Source organism: Drosophila ficusphila, unplaced genomic scaffold (genome assembly GCF_018152265.1).
Source record: "Drosophila ficusphila isolate 14025-0441.05 unplaced genomic scaffold, ASM1815226v1 contig_412, whole genome shotgun sequence".
Classification (NCBI taxonomy): domain Eukaryota; kingdom Metazoa; phylum Arthropoda; class Insecta; order Diptera; family Drosophilidae; genus Drosophila; species Drosophila ficusphila.
This window is the reverse complement of record NW_025064326.1, coordinates 3,044,181-3,062,821: the sequence shown is the minus strand read 5'-3', so window position 1 is coordinate 3,062,821 and position 18,641 is coordinate 3,044,181. Positions and strand designations below refer to the sequence as shown.

General features: G+C 42.7%; 2 protein-coding genes across 3 annotated transcripts; one reads left to right on the top strand and one right to left on the bottom strand.

The window, feature by feature from the left end:
* Positions 1-2,642: 2,642 nt before the first annotated feature.
* On the top strand, positions 2,643-13,584 carry LOC108092544 (vesicular glutamate transporter 1). The gene is given in 10 exon segments (XM_017192175.2): positions 2,643-2,709; positions 3,449-3,680; positions 4,273-4,707; positions 7,323-7,393; positions 7,396-7,652; positions 8,251-8,487; positions 9,020-9,670; positions 9,730-9,915; positions 9,992-10,207; positions 10,380-13,584. Coding segments are annotated over 8 exon segments (1,899 nt in total). The 5' UTR covers positions 2,643-2,709; positions 3,449-3,680; positions 4,273-4,657; the 3' UTR covers positions 10,611-13,584.
* LOC108092539 (phospholipase A1 member A) lies at positions 13,580-18,436 on the bottom strand. 2 transcript variants are annotated; one of them, XM_017192167.1, is made up of 4 exons: positions 17,933-18,436; positions 14,371-15,111; positions 13,994-14,162; positions 13,580-13,938 (listed from the first exon to the last, which is right to left on the bottom strand). In XM_017192167.1, exons 1-4 carry the CDS (start codon positions 18,036-18,038, stop codon positions 13,833-13,835), a joined length of 1,122 nt encoding a protein of 373 aa, XP_017047656.1. In that variant the 5' UTR covers positions 18,039-18,436; the 3' UTR covers positions 13,580-13,832. The 2 variants fall into 2 exon arrangements, with proteins under 2 accessions (XP_017047656.1, XP_043063840.1); XM_043207905.1 differs by lacking the exon at positions 17,933-18,436 and adding an exon at positions 15,222-16,165.
* Between the last annotated feature and the right edge of the window lie 205 nt (positions 18,437-18,641).

The following is an 18,641-nucleotide window of genomic DNA, read 5'->3' as shown; positions in this document are numbered from 1 at the left end:
CCTTCCCCCTGAGTTCCCTACGTATCTCAGGCGCTTCCAGCTATTTGCACACAAACAAAAATAAATATTAAATCTCAGAAATCGTTTCTGGGCAGAGTGGCACACCCTTCTTAACCCCCGACCTGCAGCCTTCCCCCAATCCCGAATTCGGTTTATTACTCTTAGTGTGTGGCACGCTTATCGACGAGCGCAGCGTTTAGTTTTGTGATTGAGTGGGTGGACATGTGGATTGACAGCATGAGTCTGCTGGATCCACAGAAGCTCATCAATTTTCCGCCTCGATTTTCCACGAATCTGTGTGAAAACCACTGGCAGACTTTTGCGGATTCCCAGTTGAAACTCAACCGCTTTTAAAGTCGTCTCATTTTCGGCTGGTAATTAAAACCGCGTGAAACCCTTTACTGACGGTAATCCGCAGATACCCCTTCCCGCAATTCACTCATAAATCAGACAACGAAAAGCCATACATCATAGACGCCACAGGGAATCCCCCGAAAAAAGTAACTCAGAGATGACAAAGCTGCAAAAGTTATTTTGTAATTAGTGCACAAGGCAAGGACGACGGGAGACGGCTTGAAGGACACAACATGCCCAACAGGATAACGATGATTACGCTGGCGCAATGAAATTGAAGACGACTTTCTGCCGAAGCTGCACTAATTACCGCTGACGTGCGATGGGAACCGAAGCCAGGACAGCTTTTCCCGGATCACAGGACGAAACTCCGTTCCGGGGGACTGTCAACTCAAGTTTGACACTTTTTTGCCGACAATTTATGAGAGCGTTCTGAAGCAATGATTTTGGCACAGTGGTGACATCAGTGCAGTTTACTATATAAATAAAGATATATAAATAAATATAAATAAATAAATATTACATATACTTAAGAAATTAATAAGAAAAGATTCAAGAGAAATATTTACAGGAATGTTTTCTAGAACTACTTTTATAAAAAAATCCTGACAAATATAAAGTAAATACTTCAAGATTCAAAACCTCATTAAATAAAAATTAGTAGAGAAGCTATCAAGGTAACTTTTGTAATTCTTTTTTGTTAATACTTTAAATAATGATCTTTATTTATTTTTATCTTCAGCTTAAAAAGCAACTTGAAACCACTGTATATGATGGGTACGATGACACTCGAGCCGCCTGACAACGCCGCCACTTAGTTTAGAGTTTTATGGGCGCAATTCGATTATTCTTCATTTACGTCAATCAATATGGAGGCTGCTTTTAGCCGCTAGCCGCTATCCGCGCACCCTTAATCGCTCTGTTTAAATAGTAAAACGCGGTGCGGATAGGGATTTTTCCGAAATTTAATATCGCAGATGCGGCTGTTGTTGTGGCTGCTGTTATTGTGCCGCCGTCTTGTCTGCGAAATTGTCTGCCCCAGAGTCTGCTTTTCCGTGTATAGTATCCCTTTCGAATGCGAAAATCCCGCTGCCGTTCTGTTGACTTTCATTTCATTTCCCAGCTCGGCTGTTTTCCCGTCCGGCTTCTTGTTTACTTCGCTTTGCTGTTTACTTCCGCAACTTTATTATAGCTTTTGGCTGAGTTGCAACTGTTTGCTGTTTGCTTTATGCTTATGAGGGTTAGGCCAACGCGTCGTATTAGCAACGTGGCCAGGACATCCTGGCATGGCATCCCAAACGGAAGCAAGGATGTCTTTGAGGCATAGAATTTTTTGTGGATTATGAAGCGTTGAGTGTGGTGGGTGGGAATCGAGGCAAGTTGCTCACTCTATTGACCAAGATTATTGGCTACTTTAAGTGGCCATTGAGAAAGTGAAACTGGGAGTAAACTACACATAAACGTATAAGTACTCTGATTCATTATGTCCTTATAACTTAATGCTAGAGGGTAAACAAAGAACCTTTTAAAATTTTACTTACTGAACTTTTTCTAAAAAATACATATGTTATAAAAATATTTACAAATAAACTATTAAAAACCTTTTTAAAAAGCGAATGATTTATTGTTTTGCCACTTAAGTGCCTTATAATTAATGATACTCCATTAAATAGGAACCTAAACCAAAACTTGACCAATATAAAAAGCATCACGTACATCTCGAATCGATCAAATTACAAAGGGGAGCAACGAAACCTTATTCTGGCTGGTAAATCATCTATAGCCATTCCATAGATGTTTATCCATAAATCGCAGAATTTTTGAAAATTTTGTAGAGTTTGGGCCTGGGCAGAAGGGAAAAATATTCAAAATGGCTGACATTCTGAGAAGCGGAGGCGAGAGAAGCAGGACGCCCGTGTGCCAGGAGGAAAACAATGGAAAATGGCCTGGCAACATGTTAATAGCATTTCACGCACGGCTGAGATTCGCATGCCGACCCAAAGGAGGCGGCATTCCCATGTAGCAGCGCCTCTGATTGGTCCTTCGCAGCCAGGTGGCTGAGCGTTCCCCCACCGCGGCCCCAAGCCTCGACTGCTACTGTTGCCATCCACCGTCGACCAATGCCGAAGGACGAAGGACTCGTCCGGATTCTCGGGCCTGCGCAGCCCGCTTCTCCGTCGAGAGCTTTTCACCACAGCGGGTGCGAGCAGGACGGACGCGTTGATTATGCTGCGGAGGAGCATAATCCGCTGGCAGGACATCCATCTGGGCAGAAAAGAAAGGCGAATGCGGGCGCTTTTAGTTTCACTTCGTGCGTTGTCCTGCTGAGGCCAAAAAGCGAGCCTGGAGCCGCGGGTATATAGCTGGCCAAATCCATCTAAAATATATCTAAAAATCATCAATAAATAGGGATATATAGTTGAAAATAACTGAATAATCGTGTGCTTTTCGACAGTGTTTCGAGAAAGTGTTATTCTCTGGCTAAATCAAGAAAAAAACACGTTTCTGTGCCCACGCCTCGTAATACCCTTGAAAAGAAAAAACTCGCACATTCCAGTGGTTGAAAATTTCCAGTGTATATACTACGCTCCTCCCACCCCCTCCCCACTTTCCCGCTACTCATCCCCCCTGTCCAATGCATATATACATGTGATACATTCCAGACCGAGATGGCAGCTATGTATCCAAGTTCCGCCGCCACCTGTCCTCCGCCGATCCTCAAATGGAGGTCCGCATCGCGGCTGTTTCTGATTTGGATGTCACACAGTCTTCAGACAGAGTTCGATTCGGATCGCCGTCGTCCTCGTCCTCGTTGTCGTCGCCGTCGGTTCCCCAATATCCTGCCGCCGGTCTCGTGGTCAAACTCTGTCTGGATGTTGTCGTCCCACATTCTAAGTTATTAATTGGTTTATCCAAAGTTTTAAGTTCATTTTTCATTTCTTGTTCTTGTTTCTGCGGGGCGTGTGTTGCTCAGAAAATGTGAGGCTAACTAAAAATTAAAAAATAAAAAAGGAAATTATTTTTCAATAATTTGTTTACCTTTTTTACTTTTGCATAATACCTAATATCCTTTCCTTCTATCATCCACTTACAGCGTATCGCGTAGTGTATAATCAAGCTATATAATCTGTTATCTGTGTACCTTATTTGTGATATCCTAACCGACAACAACAAAATAGTTTGTAATACTTACAAATTTTGTTGAATAATACAACATAATTTAAACTAATTTATCTACCAAAATAACTGTGCTTAAAATACGAATAAAGGACGATTACATAATCGGGTACATCGGCGAAATGGATTACGTAACTCTCGTGTGCCATGTAAGTAGGCGTTGTGGCCAAAGGTCAAAAGTACATCGGATTTTGGGGGAAGCGATTTAAAAGGAATTTTCCAAGAACTTAATTAGAAATTCTCCAGAGTAGAAAATTTTGTTAAATTTTTTTTATTATATTTTTCCAGTTGAAAACTTGGACTCTTTTAATTTAAAAATAAAATTAATTGAATTTTTTACATTTTTTCCAAAAATGTTTTCAATACAATTTATTATTCTTTTATTTTATTATTTTTTTATAATCTCTAGGAATAAATAGCAAACTCTATTAAAAGAGATTACTCCTTCCATAGTGGGTATTGAATTTCATACACACAACAAATGAAGCATAAGAGGCAATCAAAATAGCCAACAAAGCCAGAAATATTTACAAAGTGATTTGCCGGCTCAGCATTTACCTCCCATCATTCGATATCCTTTATTTTCCCCCATCACTTCCCTTTGAGACCCAAGCAAATTTATGAACATAAGCCGATTACAAGAAATGTGCAAAATGATGAAATTGTACGAGACTTTTGCTTATCAGCAACGGAACACAAATTGTTGGTCCCATTATTAACCGGTACAAATCTCCTTTGCAGGCACTGTAAATGAAAATGCACCAACTCTCCGCAAGTCTAAATTATATGGCTACCAAGTGAAAATCCCCCGCTGAGAGAACGAGCCAACCCGAAAATAGAGTCATCAAATTTGTGCCGGCTTCACGGAAATTAACCGCCGCCGATTCGCCACGCTTATATACACGGCAATCCGCCGTGAAGTAGGCAACAAAATATATTTATGCGCCCAAGTGATAACGGCGGAAAAGCCAGCGAAGCACAACAGGCGCGGACTTAGGCGGCAGGACTCGGCGATCCGGAGACAGGGGCGGAGTCTGGAGTGAGAAGTGAGGATTCAGGAGTGAGGATTCAGGAGTGAGGAGTCAGGAGTCAGGAGGAAGAAAGGGGATTCGAGCACAGCATCAGCATGAAGGGTCTGACGGCGTTTAAGGAGAAGGCGACGGGCGTGTTCAGCGGGTGAGTTGAATATGAATAGATATACCCACAACACCAAGCAGCAGGGTTTTGGTTAAGGCAGCAACACTTAAAATTTTATATATGTTAAAAATTTAACTTGGGAAAAAATAAAATAATTATACTACCAAAAACTCTTTACTATATATTATGGTACTATAAAATATATACAAATAGATAGAATTCAAATTCTCGAAATCCTTTCTAGAAATAAGTAGTATTCTTGCTTGATTTGTTGACCAGTGTAAAGCAATGACGATGGGCAATATGCCTCGAATGAAATATGATTGCAATCAAATGGACTTTGAAAAGAACAAAAAAGAATAGAGAAGGAGAGTTTAATTTAACGCAAGGCTGGTCGGTGTTCGTGGTTGGCTGAACTTGACCATGCCAGGATAATGCAGTTAATGCCCACCGATATCGATACGCACTCCCGACTCGACTAGCCGGCGTCGCGAAACTTCGGCACGTGTCGCGCCCCGGAAAGTTGTAAAATTATTGGCATGCTTAACAAGTCATTAGAGAGGGGGGCCACGAATCTCGCAGGACTCTCAGGACTCTGGCAGGACTCTCCAGCGGTGACAACGAACGCGCTGGCATGCCGACGAGGCTCACCGGTGGCTCAGGAATTCCGGGCACGTTGCCAGCACGTGTCCCCGGAACTTACACTCCGGCAACTTCGCACCTTCGACTCGATTCCGGGAGAAAGACAATAAAGCCGCACTCCGGCATATTGGGCAAACACTCGACGAATGTGTGTGCTCCTGGTATGCAATTTGATGGCCACACCTCGCCTGATTTCTCGAGGACCTTGGGCTCAAATTAGGAATTGGAACAATAGGTGGCACATCGCTTTCATTAAGGAATGTGTTGCATACCGACGAAGGGCTGCTGCAGTGGCCCACGCAAATGAAATTGATTTTTACGACCCAGGACCTGCTGCTGAAGCCCTCGAGTGGCACTCGGCGCGAAGAAATTGAAATGCCTCATCGGGGGGAAGCGTTCAGTGCTCAGAACTCAAGGAGTTCCTTTATCCTCGCCAGTGAAAATGAAATTAGAATTGCCGCTGAAGACGCGTTCGTGTCGCTGACAAGCCACCGTTTTCCCCCCTCGGTTGTCAGGGCAAACAAACTAATACACAGCATACAATATATATTTCTTTATCTGTGAATGTGCCCCATTTACATCTCAATGGTCACGTTTTTGTGGCCGCCTTTAAGTCAAAGGCGAATGCCGCAAAGCCTCCAGTTCGTGGCGCCAGTTATCCTTAATCTATGCGGCGCCAAAGAGTCTGCAACATTTTTACTGACTATCAAAGCAGAACTTTAGCGCCAAAGATAGTTTGGCGAGACGTCAAAAAAACACAGCTCTACTTAAGGATGGGAAGTGATTTTAGAAAAAACAGTAGAAGATGAGATGTCCTGAAGTAAATTAAAAAAAAAACATGCAAAATAATCTAAGATATTTTTTATGAAATGTATTTTAATAATTGTGTAAGTGAAATACCCTTAAAAATTCCAGAAATATTTATTCTCACTTTCTTTATATTAATCCATGAATAACTTGAGGGGAATGGGCCTAAAATATCACATTGAAATGCTAATCGAAATATATTATTTCGTGATAAAACCAACCTAATGATGGTCATAACGCCACTCTGTTTTTTCTGAAGGGCAAACGACAATTGCCGCATAAAATTGGCGTCAGCCTTAAAGTCGGTCAAGGCGCAACTTGGTCGAAGGACGTCAGATGCTCCTTCTGCTCCCCGTTTTTGTCCTTTTTTCGAAGGGGATCCTGCGTGACCAGACGAGGGTAGCTTTGGCGGCAGACAGTTGAGTTATGTGACAGGCGGCGACTTCGACGACGACAAAGTTATATCCACTGTAGTGGCTTGTTTTCGGCTGGTGGCTGCTTATTAGTGGTATTGCACACTTACGAGGACTTTGTCTGGATATTTATGAAGAAAAATTCCAGGGTCACATCCCAGTTGATGTGTTACTTATCCCGGGTTAATGGCTTGCTGAGGAATGGCCGGTTAGGTCACCCCAGTTATCAGCTATCAGCTATCAGCTAACACACATCCATCCATCAATCAGTCGGTGACAAGTCTTTTAACTGTGTTTAAACTGGGAAATCAAATCTGGAAATGCGATTCGGATTCCGATTCCTACCTGCTCCAATCGACTTTAAATACCTGTAGCCTTGCTATCAGCACTTAATAAAATTGAATTTCACCCTCCCCTCGATTGCTACCCTCAGACGCCGCAATTCCTTTGGGACTCTTGGGAAAAACAACAACCACCTTTGAGGAAAAAAGTTGGAGGGGTGGCAGCTGTTGCTGCTAACAAGCCGAAAATATTTGTGTTTTCACGCCCTCTCGTTGACCTGTTGAATTCGGACTGCTATCCGCTCTAATTGGCATGAATTATGCCCCCAGAGAAAATATTTATGATACTTCTTATGGATTGATTTTGGGCTAATCATGAAGTAAATCTAAACTACTTTAGTTGGTACTGTATAAAAAGGATTTATTAACAATTTAAGAGTTCTATAAAATAAGTTATTCTCTACTTTAATCTTATATCTTACTTATCGTCCTATTTATTTCCTTTCTGCAGCCTGAAGCCGAACATGGAGAAGTTCGAGATATCCCAGAGCTACCACGGCGGTCACGGGGGCTACGAGGAGATGGAGGGGGCGAGCGGGAGGGCCGCGGACCTGGAGGCGGCCACGCCTACGACGACGACGACGACCGGCCCGACTCGCCCGCCTCCTTCGAGGAGATCGAGCGTCCGCCGCTGCGGAAGATCGACAAGTACTGCAAGGCGGAGTGTCCTTGCATGCCGGCCCGCTACACCATCGCCACCATGGCCTGCGTGGGATTCATGATCGCCTTCGGGATGCGCTGCAACATGTCCGCGGCCAAGCTCAAAGGAGAGCACAACGGGGTAACCACCTATTCTTTGTCCAAAACTAAAATTTTTCTCAATAGCCAAAAAATAATACATACTATATAACCGATAAAGGCATTGCATTGTTTTTATTTTGGAATCCAACGTAACTCATTCAAAAGAAATGTTATTTGAAATAGTTCAATAATGGATGATGGCTGGAAAAAGCATTTAAATTCGAGTACCAATAGATTCAATTATAATAAATTTAATTATTCTTTAAATGTCCTACTCTTAAACGAACTCTTCATTAAATTCTCCTCACATCTACAAATCACTCCACATTAAATTGACAAAATTGTCAGCATTAGAAGAGCAAAAATAAATACTAGAGAGTGGGAGCCATAAAATTCGCTTCGTTTGCTGAGAAGCTGTTGTCAATTAGGGAGTGTGTGGGTGTATGTAATGTGGGTGGATATCGCTCAAAAGTCATACACAAAAGACCACGCCCCCACGCAAACACATAGAAACCCATTTGAAACTGAACATCCGAGTTGACGCTCGTTAATAAATGCCTGCAGCGGTTTTTAATGATTGCCGAGCTCTGAATGATGATGATGACTAACCCCGCAAATGTGTTTCCGGATTTTCGCAGACTGTTTTCATGAACTGGACGGTCGCCGTGGAGAGCCATGTGGACTCGTCCTTCTTCTGGGGCTACTTGGTGACGCAGATTCCCGGCGGCTTCATCGCCTCCAAGTTCCCGGCCAACAAGATATTCGGCCTGTCCATCGTAAGCTCCGCCACGCTGCATCTCTTCGTGCCGTTCGCCATGACCCTGATGCACGGTCATGTGGTGATTTGTGTGCGCGTCCTGCAAGGACTCTTCGAGGTACGTAGCCCAACCATCCAACCAGCAAACCAACCAACCAACTGGAGAAGCAACCAACTTACCAAATTCGATTTTGCCACAGATCAAAGCCGGGGATTACGGCTGCGTGATGTTGCGAAAATGGGGAGGGTTAGATTTTGCTTTATGATAAGGCAAATATGTGAAATGGAAACATGCCCTAAGCCCTGCCAAAGGATGGGGATGCGAGTCCTGGCGGGGCAGAGAAAAAATAACAAAAGCATTTATTTTAATGCGATTTCTTTGTGCGAGGGACTGGGGAGTATGTCATTTTTCTTTGACTTGACGGGGCAAGAAAGATACTTCTCAAAAGGATGTTTACTTTCTTGGTTTTGTCGGTAGCTGAGAATGTTATCTTATATTTAATAGTATTTTTATTTATATTTATTTGAATTTTCTGGTTGAAATAAGTTAAGCAAAACTTAACTATTTAGCTCTTAAAATTTTTAAAACTAAGGTTACAAGATTCTTTTATTTATTTTACCATTCTCGAGTAACCAATATTTTCCCCTAGGGCGTTACGTATCCGGCTTGCCATGGCATCTGGCGCTTCTGGGCGCCTCCCATGGAGCGTTCCCGTTTGGCCACGCTGGCCTTCTCCGGTTCCTACGCCGGCGTGGTGGTGGGACTTCCGCTCTCGGGACTCCTTGCGGATGCCGTGGGCTACCAGGCGCCCTTCTACGCGTACGGGGTGTTCGGGATCATCTGGTACATGTTCTGGATCTGGCTGTGCTTCGAGAACCCGCGGAAGCACCCGGCCATCAGCATACCCGAGCTGAAGTACATCGAGAAGTCGCTGGGCGAGTCCGCACATCCCTCGATGCCCTCGCTAAAGACGACTCCTTGGCGCGAGATGATGCGCTCCATGCCGGTGTACGCCATCATCGTGGCGAACTTCTGCCGCTCCTGGAACTTCTACCTGCTGGTGCTGTTCCAGTCCTCGTTCCTCAAGCACAAGTTCGGTTTCAAGGTGGAGGAGGCGGGCTTCGTGGGCTCCCTGCCCCACTTGATCATGACCACGATAGTGCCCTTCGGAGGCATGTTGGCGGATCACCTGCGCAAGAACGGCATCCTGTCCACCACGAACGTGAGAAAGCTCTTCAACTGCGGCGGCTTCGGAATGGAGGGATTGTTCTTCCTGTTCGTGGCGCACTCCTCAACTGCGGTGGGTTATTGAGTTACCTAAGATTTTCCTTCTGGTTCTATTGAGACTTATTTTACCAGACTGGCGCCATGTTTGCCTTGACCTGCGGCGTGGCCTTCAGTGGCTTTGCCATTTCCGGCTATAATGTCAACCATCTGGACATAGCTCCTCGGTATGCCAGTATCCTAATGGGTCTCTCGAACGGAATAGGCACTCTGGCTGGCATCATTGTGCCCTATGCTTTGGATGGTCTTATCCAAGCTAATGTGAGTTAATCTTAAAACCACCAGAAATATATTTTAACAATATATTTTTAATATATTACTTATTTGTACAATTTAGCCTACTGGTTGTTGGACCACTGTGTTCACCTTGGCCGCCTGTGTTCACTTGGTTGGCTGCACTTTCTACGGAATTTTCGCCTCCGGAGAACTGCAACCTTGGGCGGAACCCCCACCCGAGGAGCAGAAGGTTTGGGCACCACCAGCAGGTGCCATTACCAACATGGATCCTAGCCAGGCGGGAATGATGGGAGACTACATGAAGGAGACCTCATTTGTAAGTGAAAATCTGTCTGCTAATATACTATTATTATTTATTGCATTCAAATTAGATTTCATAAGAACTTATTTCGTTTTGTAGATACTAAATTTTTATTTTTTGTGTAACCTTCACAATTTTATTAACTCATTAATGAACTCTATCATTTTGTTACCCATTCCAATAATAGGGCGCACCGGAGTACACCGAGCAGAGCCAAATGCAGCAGTCGAATGCCATTAGCTACGGCGCCACAGGGCACGTGGCCAACAATCCGTTCGCCATGGCCAGCGGTGCACCACCCATCGCCGAGGAGGATGCCCCACCGACCTACGGGGACGTGTCGAATACAGGACAATACGGATACAACACGCAAGGACAGGTGCCGTCCTACGATCCGCAGGGATACCAGCAGCAGTAAAGGGTCGCTTAGACATACGAGTATATCATAGCCTTTAGTTTTAGTCGGAAATCGTTTGACGTTATTGTTTGTTCTTGGTGTGCCGTTAAAGTTTTCCCCACACACTCTCTCTCTGTTTGTTGAGTTCCAGCCACGGAGGATCCTAAGTCCTTCGGACACAATACGAGTATATTTAACTAAGGAGTAACGAATTTGTCAGCGAATAAGGGGATTCCACATGCCACACTAACACAATGAAACTATGTACCTAACAGAGAAACTACATATGCAAACACAGCAATACCGATAGCCATTACCATTACCGTTAGCCCAGATATAGTAGGAACACACACTGGCCCAGTCGATCTATATAGCAATATGGTATGAAATAAGGGCCTCGCTTGCGCGAACTTCTATTTACAAGCTCCAAAAACCGAAACTGCAACACAAGATAGGGAAAGCACTGGAAATAAATAGTCAACTCTTGTGTATATCATAAACCACATAATCCGCACAAAGCATATAATAACTACCATATATTGAGTCGGTATAATCGTATATATATAGCCAAAGATTGTTGTTGAACTGCAAACTGCAAGTTTTATTACCGTTGATGATATTACCTTCTGTGTAAAGAGAACATTTTAATCAAACCCAAGCAATTGTTGATGTTCGGCACGAATAATAACCATAAAAGTACTAGCTAATCGAAGAAACATAATAATACTCTGTTAACTAATTCTTATTTGCTTTTGGTTGGTTCAGACGAACTTCTTGATGCACCTTTCGCTTTTGTGTTGAAGGAACATGAGCAAGGCATGATGTAGGTACTAAATTATAGAACTCAAGTAGATAGCAGTAGGCGCATATAACCTCAGACTTGGTCTTCATATGCTCACTATATTATAGTTAAAATAAGCAGAAGGAACACTTGGAGCACAATTATAAGAGTTTTTAGTTATTAGCACAATATAATTTAACTTCAAAGATGTTTTGTTTAAATCTATACACTCTAAAAAACTTGAAACTCTTTATTTATATTCCATCTTACTTTTTCAAATATAAAAAACTAAAAAATAATATTTTCAGTACATTTTTTTCTTTCCCAATGTGTGTTCCTTTTGTGAAAATTAAATAAAAAGTATTAACTATCAATTAAACTATATTTAACCTATTAAATCTCTCTAAACAAATAAATTTATACGATTTCGATAAACTTAGTAGATTGTAAATAAATTCTGAGTTGTGTAATTTTAAATCTTTAGTTCATTTTTGCACCAAATTTGATTTAAGAGCACAGTTTCACTTAATAAATGCACTGTTTCTTTTAGTTCTTTAAGTTCAATGCACCATTGTAAATGTTTTTTAGTTAATAAGTTTTATTACTGCCACGAAAAACATATTAAGACGCACTTACTTTCGCACTGTTCAATTGAAAATACAAATTTACAAGCAAATTATTTCTAATCGTCTGTATATTATCCAAACGTATTTAACTAACCATTAATATTATAGCTAACTATATAAAGGTAATTTAAAGTATTCACATTTAAATCACTATGTATTAAAAACGTGAAAATTTTCTAACTAAAAGAGTCAATTCTAATACCGTAATTTGTACAGCGCAGCGATTAAATACTCACGCAAATACTCGTATAGCAACTTTAAAATAGCTAATATATATTACAATTTTAATGGATTTGGATACAGGTTCCAACTGAAGAACAAAATACTGCTTGTGTGAGCGACAATACTTAGTGAAATAAGCTTAGTTATAGTTTAAATACTAAATTCAACTTTTATTTGTGTTGATTTGCCTTCATGATTTGATTCTAGGTACAAATTTTTAACTTATGCTCTGCGCATACAATTAAAAATGTTGGCCACTGGGGCGTATGTGTAATATTAGAATAGCTAAAATCCATTCTGTACATAAATCCATTTTTACTGTTAATCCATTCGTTCAAATGAGTATTTTAAGAGATCGATTCTCAGATTATCGACTTAATTTATTCTGTTTTTGGGAGATACTCAAGCTCTCTGGGCTGTGTGGACAATAATGACATAAATATGTTAGCCAGAAAGCCACGTTTGAACTTTTGCTAGCTAAGGTATGAAAATAATGAAAATCACTTGACATAACGGTTTGTAAATACAGTATATCTCGTAGTAAATGCCATCATTAAATGCTTTTGTGAGTAATTTAAGTGTACATAAAGCCGACTAAACCGAAGCGTAACTAAAAACTCGACGAGCGCAACTATAATAGTGTTAAACCATCAGTTTTGCTATAACCAGTCATAGATGAACAGGTTACATCTAGGGTATTTTAACTGCTAGCCAGACATTAACGTTGTGCTTGGAAATAAACCCAGAGTCTCTAAAATGCATACACTTTCATACAGAAATATAGGCGCACAAATACGAAACAAATATACGCTAACTATATAAATCGTATATATATTCAATTCATTAAATAAATGACAATTGGGCCAAGGCACTCATCGGATTATGCACCCGAGATTCCTTGAAATATTATTAAAGACGTAGCAAAGATATTAACACTATACTTAAACCGTGTATATAATTAGAAACAAATATTCTTTGTGTTTTCTGAGAGTTCTGTATGCAAGATATAAAATATTAAATCAAAATTAAGCATAATAAACTCATTCAGAGATCCCTTTTCTGGCAACACCCGCCCACGTTGTATAATTTGTATGTTAGCTAAACCAAATTAAGGTAAAAACTTATATATTTCAATGTATGTTAATTAACAAAGAAACAGATAAATATTCCCGGCAGCCACAAATGAATATTAACAGACAGTATTTATTTAAAACGTATCCTGATTCTATCAATGTTACTTATGTTTGGTTGAAAGAATTAAGTCCGACAATGCGAATTACCATATTTGAAGATCATGAAAAACAGAACAAAATTATACCTAATAAAATGTATTTGGAATTCAATAAAACGAACATGTTAAAAATTATGCCAAACACATTGAGTTTTTATTCCATCCAACTTTCAGCATACAACTTAACGATTAGAACTACTCATTTGTACAAGTCCCAATTAAAAATGGCTGCATTTAGAACTAATAACAAAAATACGAAATAAATAGGTATCAAATAGGAAACAAGCTAAAATCACATGTGTGCTACGGTGTAAAAGATGCATAAATCCAGGCGGTAAGTACTATATGTATTTCGTATTCTGACTACGCCGAGTTGAAAAGCATTATCTCCGTACTCCCTGGTACTCTCCATTCGAACGTCCTTTGCCGGGAAATCCTCGGGCAAAGGGCGCCTTCGCATTGGTGGTCACATAGTAATTCCCTCGAGCTCTGCAGGTAGAATATCGCTATAATTTAGTTTAGAATATCAGCATTTACTACTCACTTGTGGGAACAGTGTTCTCCCATGAGCACGTACTCCGAATCCTTGGGCTCACACCAGCCTATCAGATAGGAGAACAAATTGGGACAAGGACCTGCATAGAATCCTCTGGTCGTGGTTATAGATTCAATAAAGTAGGGAGTGACTTTTGTGTGATCGCAGGCCAAGGTTTCTGGGGATTGAAATATTGGTAATAAATTAAAGCTTTCAGGGAAATAAAATATAATGTAAAGTTTGCTTAATAAATCTATAAAAACCTTTTTCACACAATATAATTCGAATGTACTAAGCTTCATTAAAAGAAATAATAAATTAAATATATATCTAAATACAAATTAATTTGTAATAAATATTATTTATTTAAATTCTACATTACTCACGAAACAACGTGGCTGATCCGACGCAGGCTGGCTGCCTGGTGCCTCCATTGACATAGAAGTCCGCGTGGCCACTGGAGTGCCACTGCCCGAGGATTCCGGCTCCGGTGTGCAGGACATCCACGAAGTGGGCGTCGGTGGTGTCCAGATCCCTGGAGTTGTTCGCGCCCGCGTAGAAGAATATCGTTGGATCCAGGGCGGTGATCCTGCCGAGCTTCCCCTCCTCGGGCTTCAGGTAGTTGGCCACCAGACCGGCGATGTGGGCACCCACGCTGTAGCCGATGAAGTGCAGGTCGTCCGGCTGAACGCCCCGCGGATGGCGGGCGAGGTACTTGACCAGCTGGGAGATGCAGAGGCTGCCGAAGCGGGGAGCCCAGTCCATCTGGCTCAGGCAGGGCTCCTTCACCGCATCGGCGTAGTCCACGATGATGATGTTGTACTCGCCCACGCTGAAGTACGCCTCCCGGAGATCCGGACTGGGACTCAGGGTCCTTCCGCCCCCGAAGCCGTGGATGATGATCTTGGTGGGATGCCGCGGATTGAAGTGCGTGTAGTAGAGGGCATTCGCGTCCAGGACATCTATGAACTCCGGCAGCTCCTGAGTGCGACGGGTGTACAGGTAGAACTGGATCTTCGGATGGGGACAGCGGTACGGCTTCTGCAGGCAGGAATCCGTCACGTAGACCTGCGTTTGGTTTTGGCCCGCTGCCACTGCCGCGGCCACCACTCCTACATTTTGGCCAACTGTGAAGGATACAAGATTCGAGATTCCAGATTCAAGATTCAAGATTCGAGATTCAAGATTCGAGATTCAAGACTCAAGTTGACAAACAAGTTTCGCTCAACGATATTACATTTAATTACATAACCCGCTGGCTGCGACATTGAATGCTTGCAATTTGGCACGCTGCAAATGTCATGCGATTGCTGTTGCTGTTGCAGTTGCAGCAGCAACATTGGGTTGCAGCCACATTGCGTTGCAGAAAGTAAAAGTCACCCCGAAACGGAAGTGGCGCTGTTTGTGGCTCAGTGCTCTTTGTTTACCATTTGCACCGCATCGCGTTTATTTTTGACAAAACGTGCTGCTCATGATATAACTGGAGCTGGCAACTGGATGCGGAATGAATACGCGTAATTTATTCATCTGATTCATAGGGTGGTGGAGGGAGGTTGGGTGCCCCGGGAAAACCCAGTTGAGATCGGCTTATCCGACACTTGGCTGCCAGCAGACATGCGCCATGTGGTTCGCGATGGCGAGGAGGGAATTTCACATTCCTGGTTATGCCACTTGGGCAATGCATTAGTGCATATTACCTTACTAATAATTTGGATATTTTTACTACCTCTCTATTTAGTTAAGACGATCGTAACAGTTTCCTATATACTTTCTGTATATTTGTTTGATAATTTTGTTTGAATTTTATATATTTCTATTAGCTCAACTGCTGAACTAGTTCCCTCTTACTTTTTCAGCCAGCAACGTTGAGCTCACCACATGCGTAAGAAGCCAGCGCAGTGCGCTTTGAATCTAAATGGCCAAATTAAACATCTAACCCAAACATATGAGAATCGGCCTTCGGTTGACTCAGTTGGTGGCGCTTAACTGCCTACCAACAATTGGCCCACTTGCGGTTGGAGTGCTGGTAGTTGGTGGTTGGTAGTTGGTCGATAACCAAGAGCCATGCAACCGGTCTGGGAAGGCATTGCAGATGCAGACTCTTGACGGTTGGGTGGCCACTGGAAATACCCGATGATATTGGCTGCCTTATAGGGCTGAAATACCCCAGCGACACAGTGAACAGTGAACACGGCTTGTTTCGCTCGCGTTTCGATGACAGGTGCTCGCAAGACCAGCAGCTGGTTAAATTAATCATGCAATAAGCGTACTTTTACATCAGAGACCGCAGCATAATGCTCCTCTTTGTGTAATGCCAAAAAAAGAAGTGAACATAACAAAAATAAAGGTTGTTATTTGTATATTGCATGCACTCAATCAAACAATCAAAAGGTAAAGTGGTGAAAAGGTATTGCCCAAACTAACTAGTTGAAATTACAGGGAATAGTATTGTTTAGTTTTAAGACTTTTCTTTCTCTGTAAGCATGAAAATCCCCACCCGCACTCTTCTTTCTTCAATTAGCAGTGGGCTGTGGCCGCGGTCATGCCTCAATTGTCTTCGGCTTTTCTGTTTTCATTTGTTTTTCACAACCGTTTATCTCTGACTTCGTGAGCTGCTTTTCCCATCTTATGTAAGCCCACCCCCACACCCGCCCCCTTTTCATTTTCCTTTCCATTCGGCCATTACGCATGCCAATTAAATGACTTTGTTTTCGGTTTGTTTATACCTTTTTGGCGGGAAAATTTCATGGGGGAATTTTGGGGCCTCGGGTTGGCCGGAAAACTCTGTCCAACTAACACAAATCAAGCCCGAAACGGAAGCGGTCGAATGCGGAAGGAGAGACCCCAAGTTGGACGCGAGACACGAAATCTTCATCGCCTGCTAAGTGAAAGATGGTGTTGGGTTGGCTCGCTTTTGGCTCCACATATTTTTTGTTTGTTTATGGGTCTTTGTGTTTTCGATTTTGTCATGAGTCATGGACATTGTTTGGCTGGCGTTAGCGCTTTCGGATTATTGGCCAATTGACTCCGAATCGATATCGAGATTTGTGTGTCATAACCTTAAGGCTTTCGAGTGGCGGCTTGAGTGGAGCAACCACCATTGCCTGTCTTTTAGTTAGAGTGTCATGTTAACAAAATTCTCCAAAAATTGCCTAATTTCTGGTTATTACGCTTCGGTAATAAATGTCTTAATAGGAGGTTTAAAGTGTAATTTCAGATCTTAACACTGGCGGCCTACTTCTACTCCATAATTGCTACGATTTCCTTGGGTTCATTAACCCACAGTCTGGCCTAATGACACAGTACCTGCCATTCTATATCAACCGACGACCGTGGCCCTCCGAATGCCGAATCCGTCGGAATTAAAAACTTGACACTGACACGCACCTCGGCATCGCGCATACGCCCCATATAACACCTTCATCGGCAACAATAAAACAATGCCAGGCGGTAAATACGTTGCGAAAGCTGCGAAGAGTGTCAAGGTGCAGGGGCAAGTAAATATGAATTCGTAATTAAGCACCTTAAAATCAGAGATTCCAGAGCGCGCTTAAACGGCGGTCGCCGGGTCAATTAATTTATTAACTTGGCTTCGCGAGATTTCAAAAGTCTCGCCATGACAAGGCGGTATTTTTGTATTTTTGAGTGGGATGAGCCCCTAAAAATACGAGGTACTTGCGGAGAGACTGTTCAAGATATTTATACCGCTGTTGGCCAAGATATGAGGCAAGGTCGCAGTGGGGAAAAGAAAATGCTGGTAAACATTGTGCAACTAGTTAAAACCGAAATTCGAGGCGACGCCAATTCGAAGTGTCAACAAAAACAGCGGCCACAGTGACAGGGCCAAATGAAAGAAAGGTACCGAAAAAAAGGTGCCAACCGGGGCGAAAGTAAAAGTTAAACTTTAATTTGAATCTTTGGGTTTCTTTTAGCACACCGCATACGAACCGGCGAATTCCAGACGGGAGAGCGTGAAGCTCACGCAGAGCAGCTGCAGCCAAAAGTCTGCACTTTTCGGTTTCCTCACACACTTTTTCCACATATCTCTCCCCATTTCTTGGTTTCTGCAAATTCACGTTACTTTCGGTTCACTTGCAATTGCAACTGCGGTTATATAACTGGGCTATAAGAGCGCACTGTTTGAACTGCGGAAGGCTTTGGGTCAAGGCCTGCTCGTTGACCGGCGACGGCTGTCTCAAAGTGCGAAACTATTTCTTGGGCACCAGCTCGAGAGCTGGTCATTGGACCCGATTTCGATATCAGTGCACAGCGAGGCGACGGCGGCGGAGCTGGCGAGGCATAATTCCGGCTGCCTCCGCACAGAAATTGATTCACTTTTGTGTTTTTCCACACTTCTTTTATTTTTTGCGGGCACGCGCGGTCTCCCGAGGAGATTGGTTTTTGAATCTGGGCTTTCTCCGCCTCGAACTTCGCTTGCACGTGCGATTTGATTGCGCTCCAGCGAGCCACTGACTGTCAAGTTCGTGTCTGAAGTCTTTCGTTTTCGTTTTCGATTTCGGTGGCTGCTCGAAAAGCTTTCTGCTGACAAACGAGAGAGCCACCCGAATGTTAACGGACGGAAGCTGAACCTAAACGATTTGACAGTCTCTTCTGTCCGCTAGTGGCGCTTTAAAATGGTTACACCAAAAATCCGAGA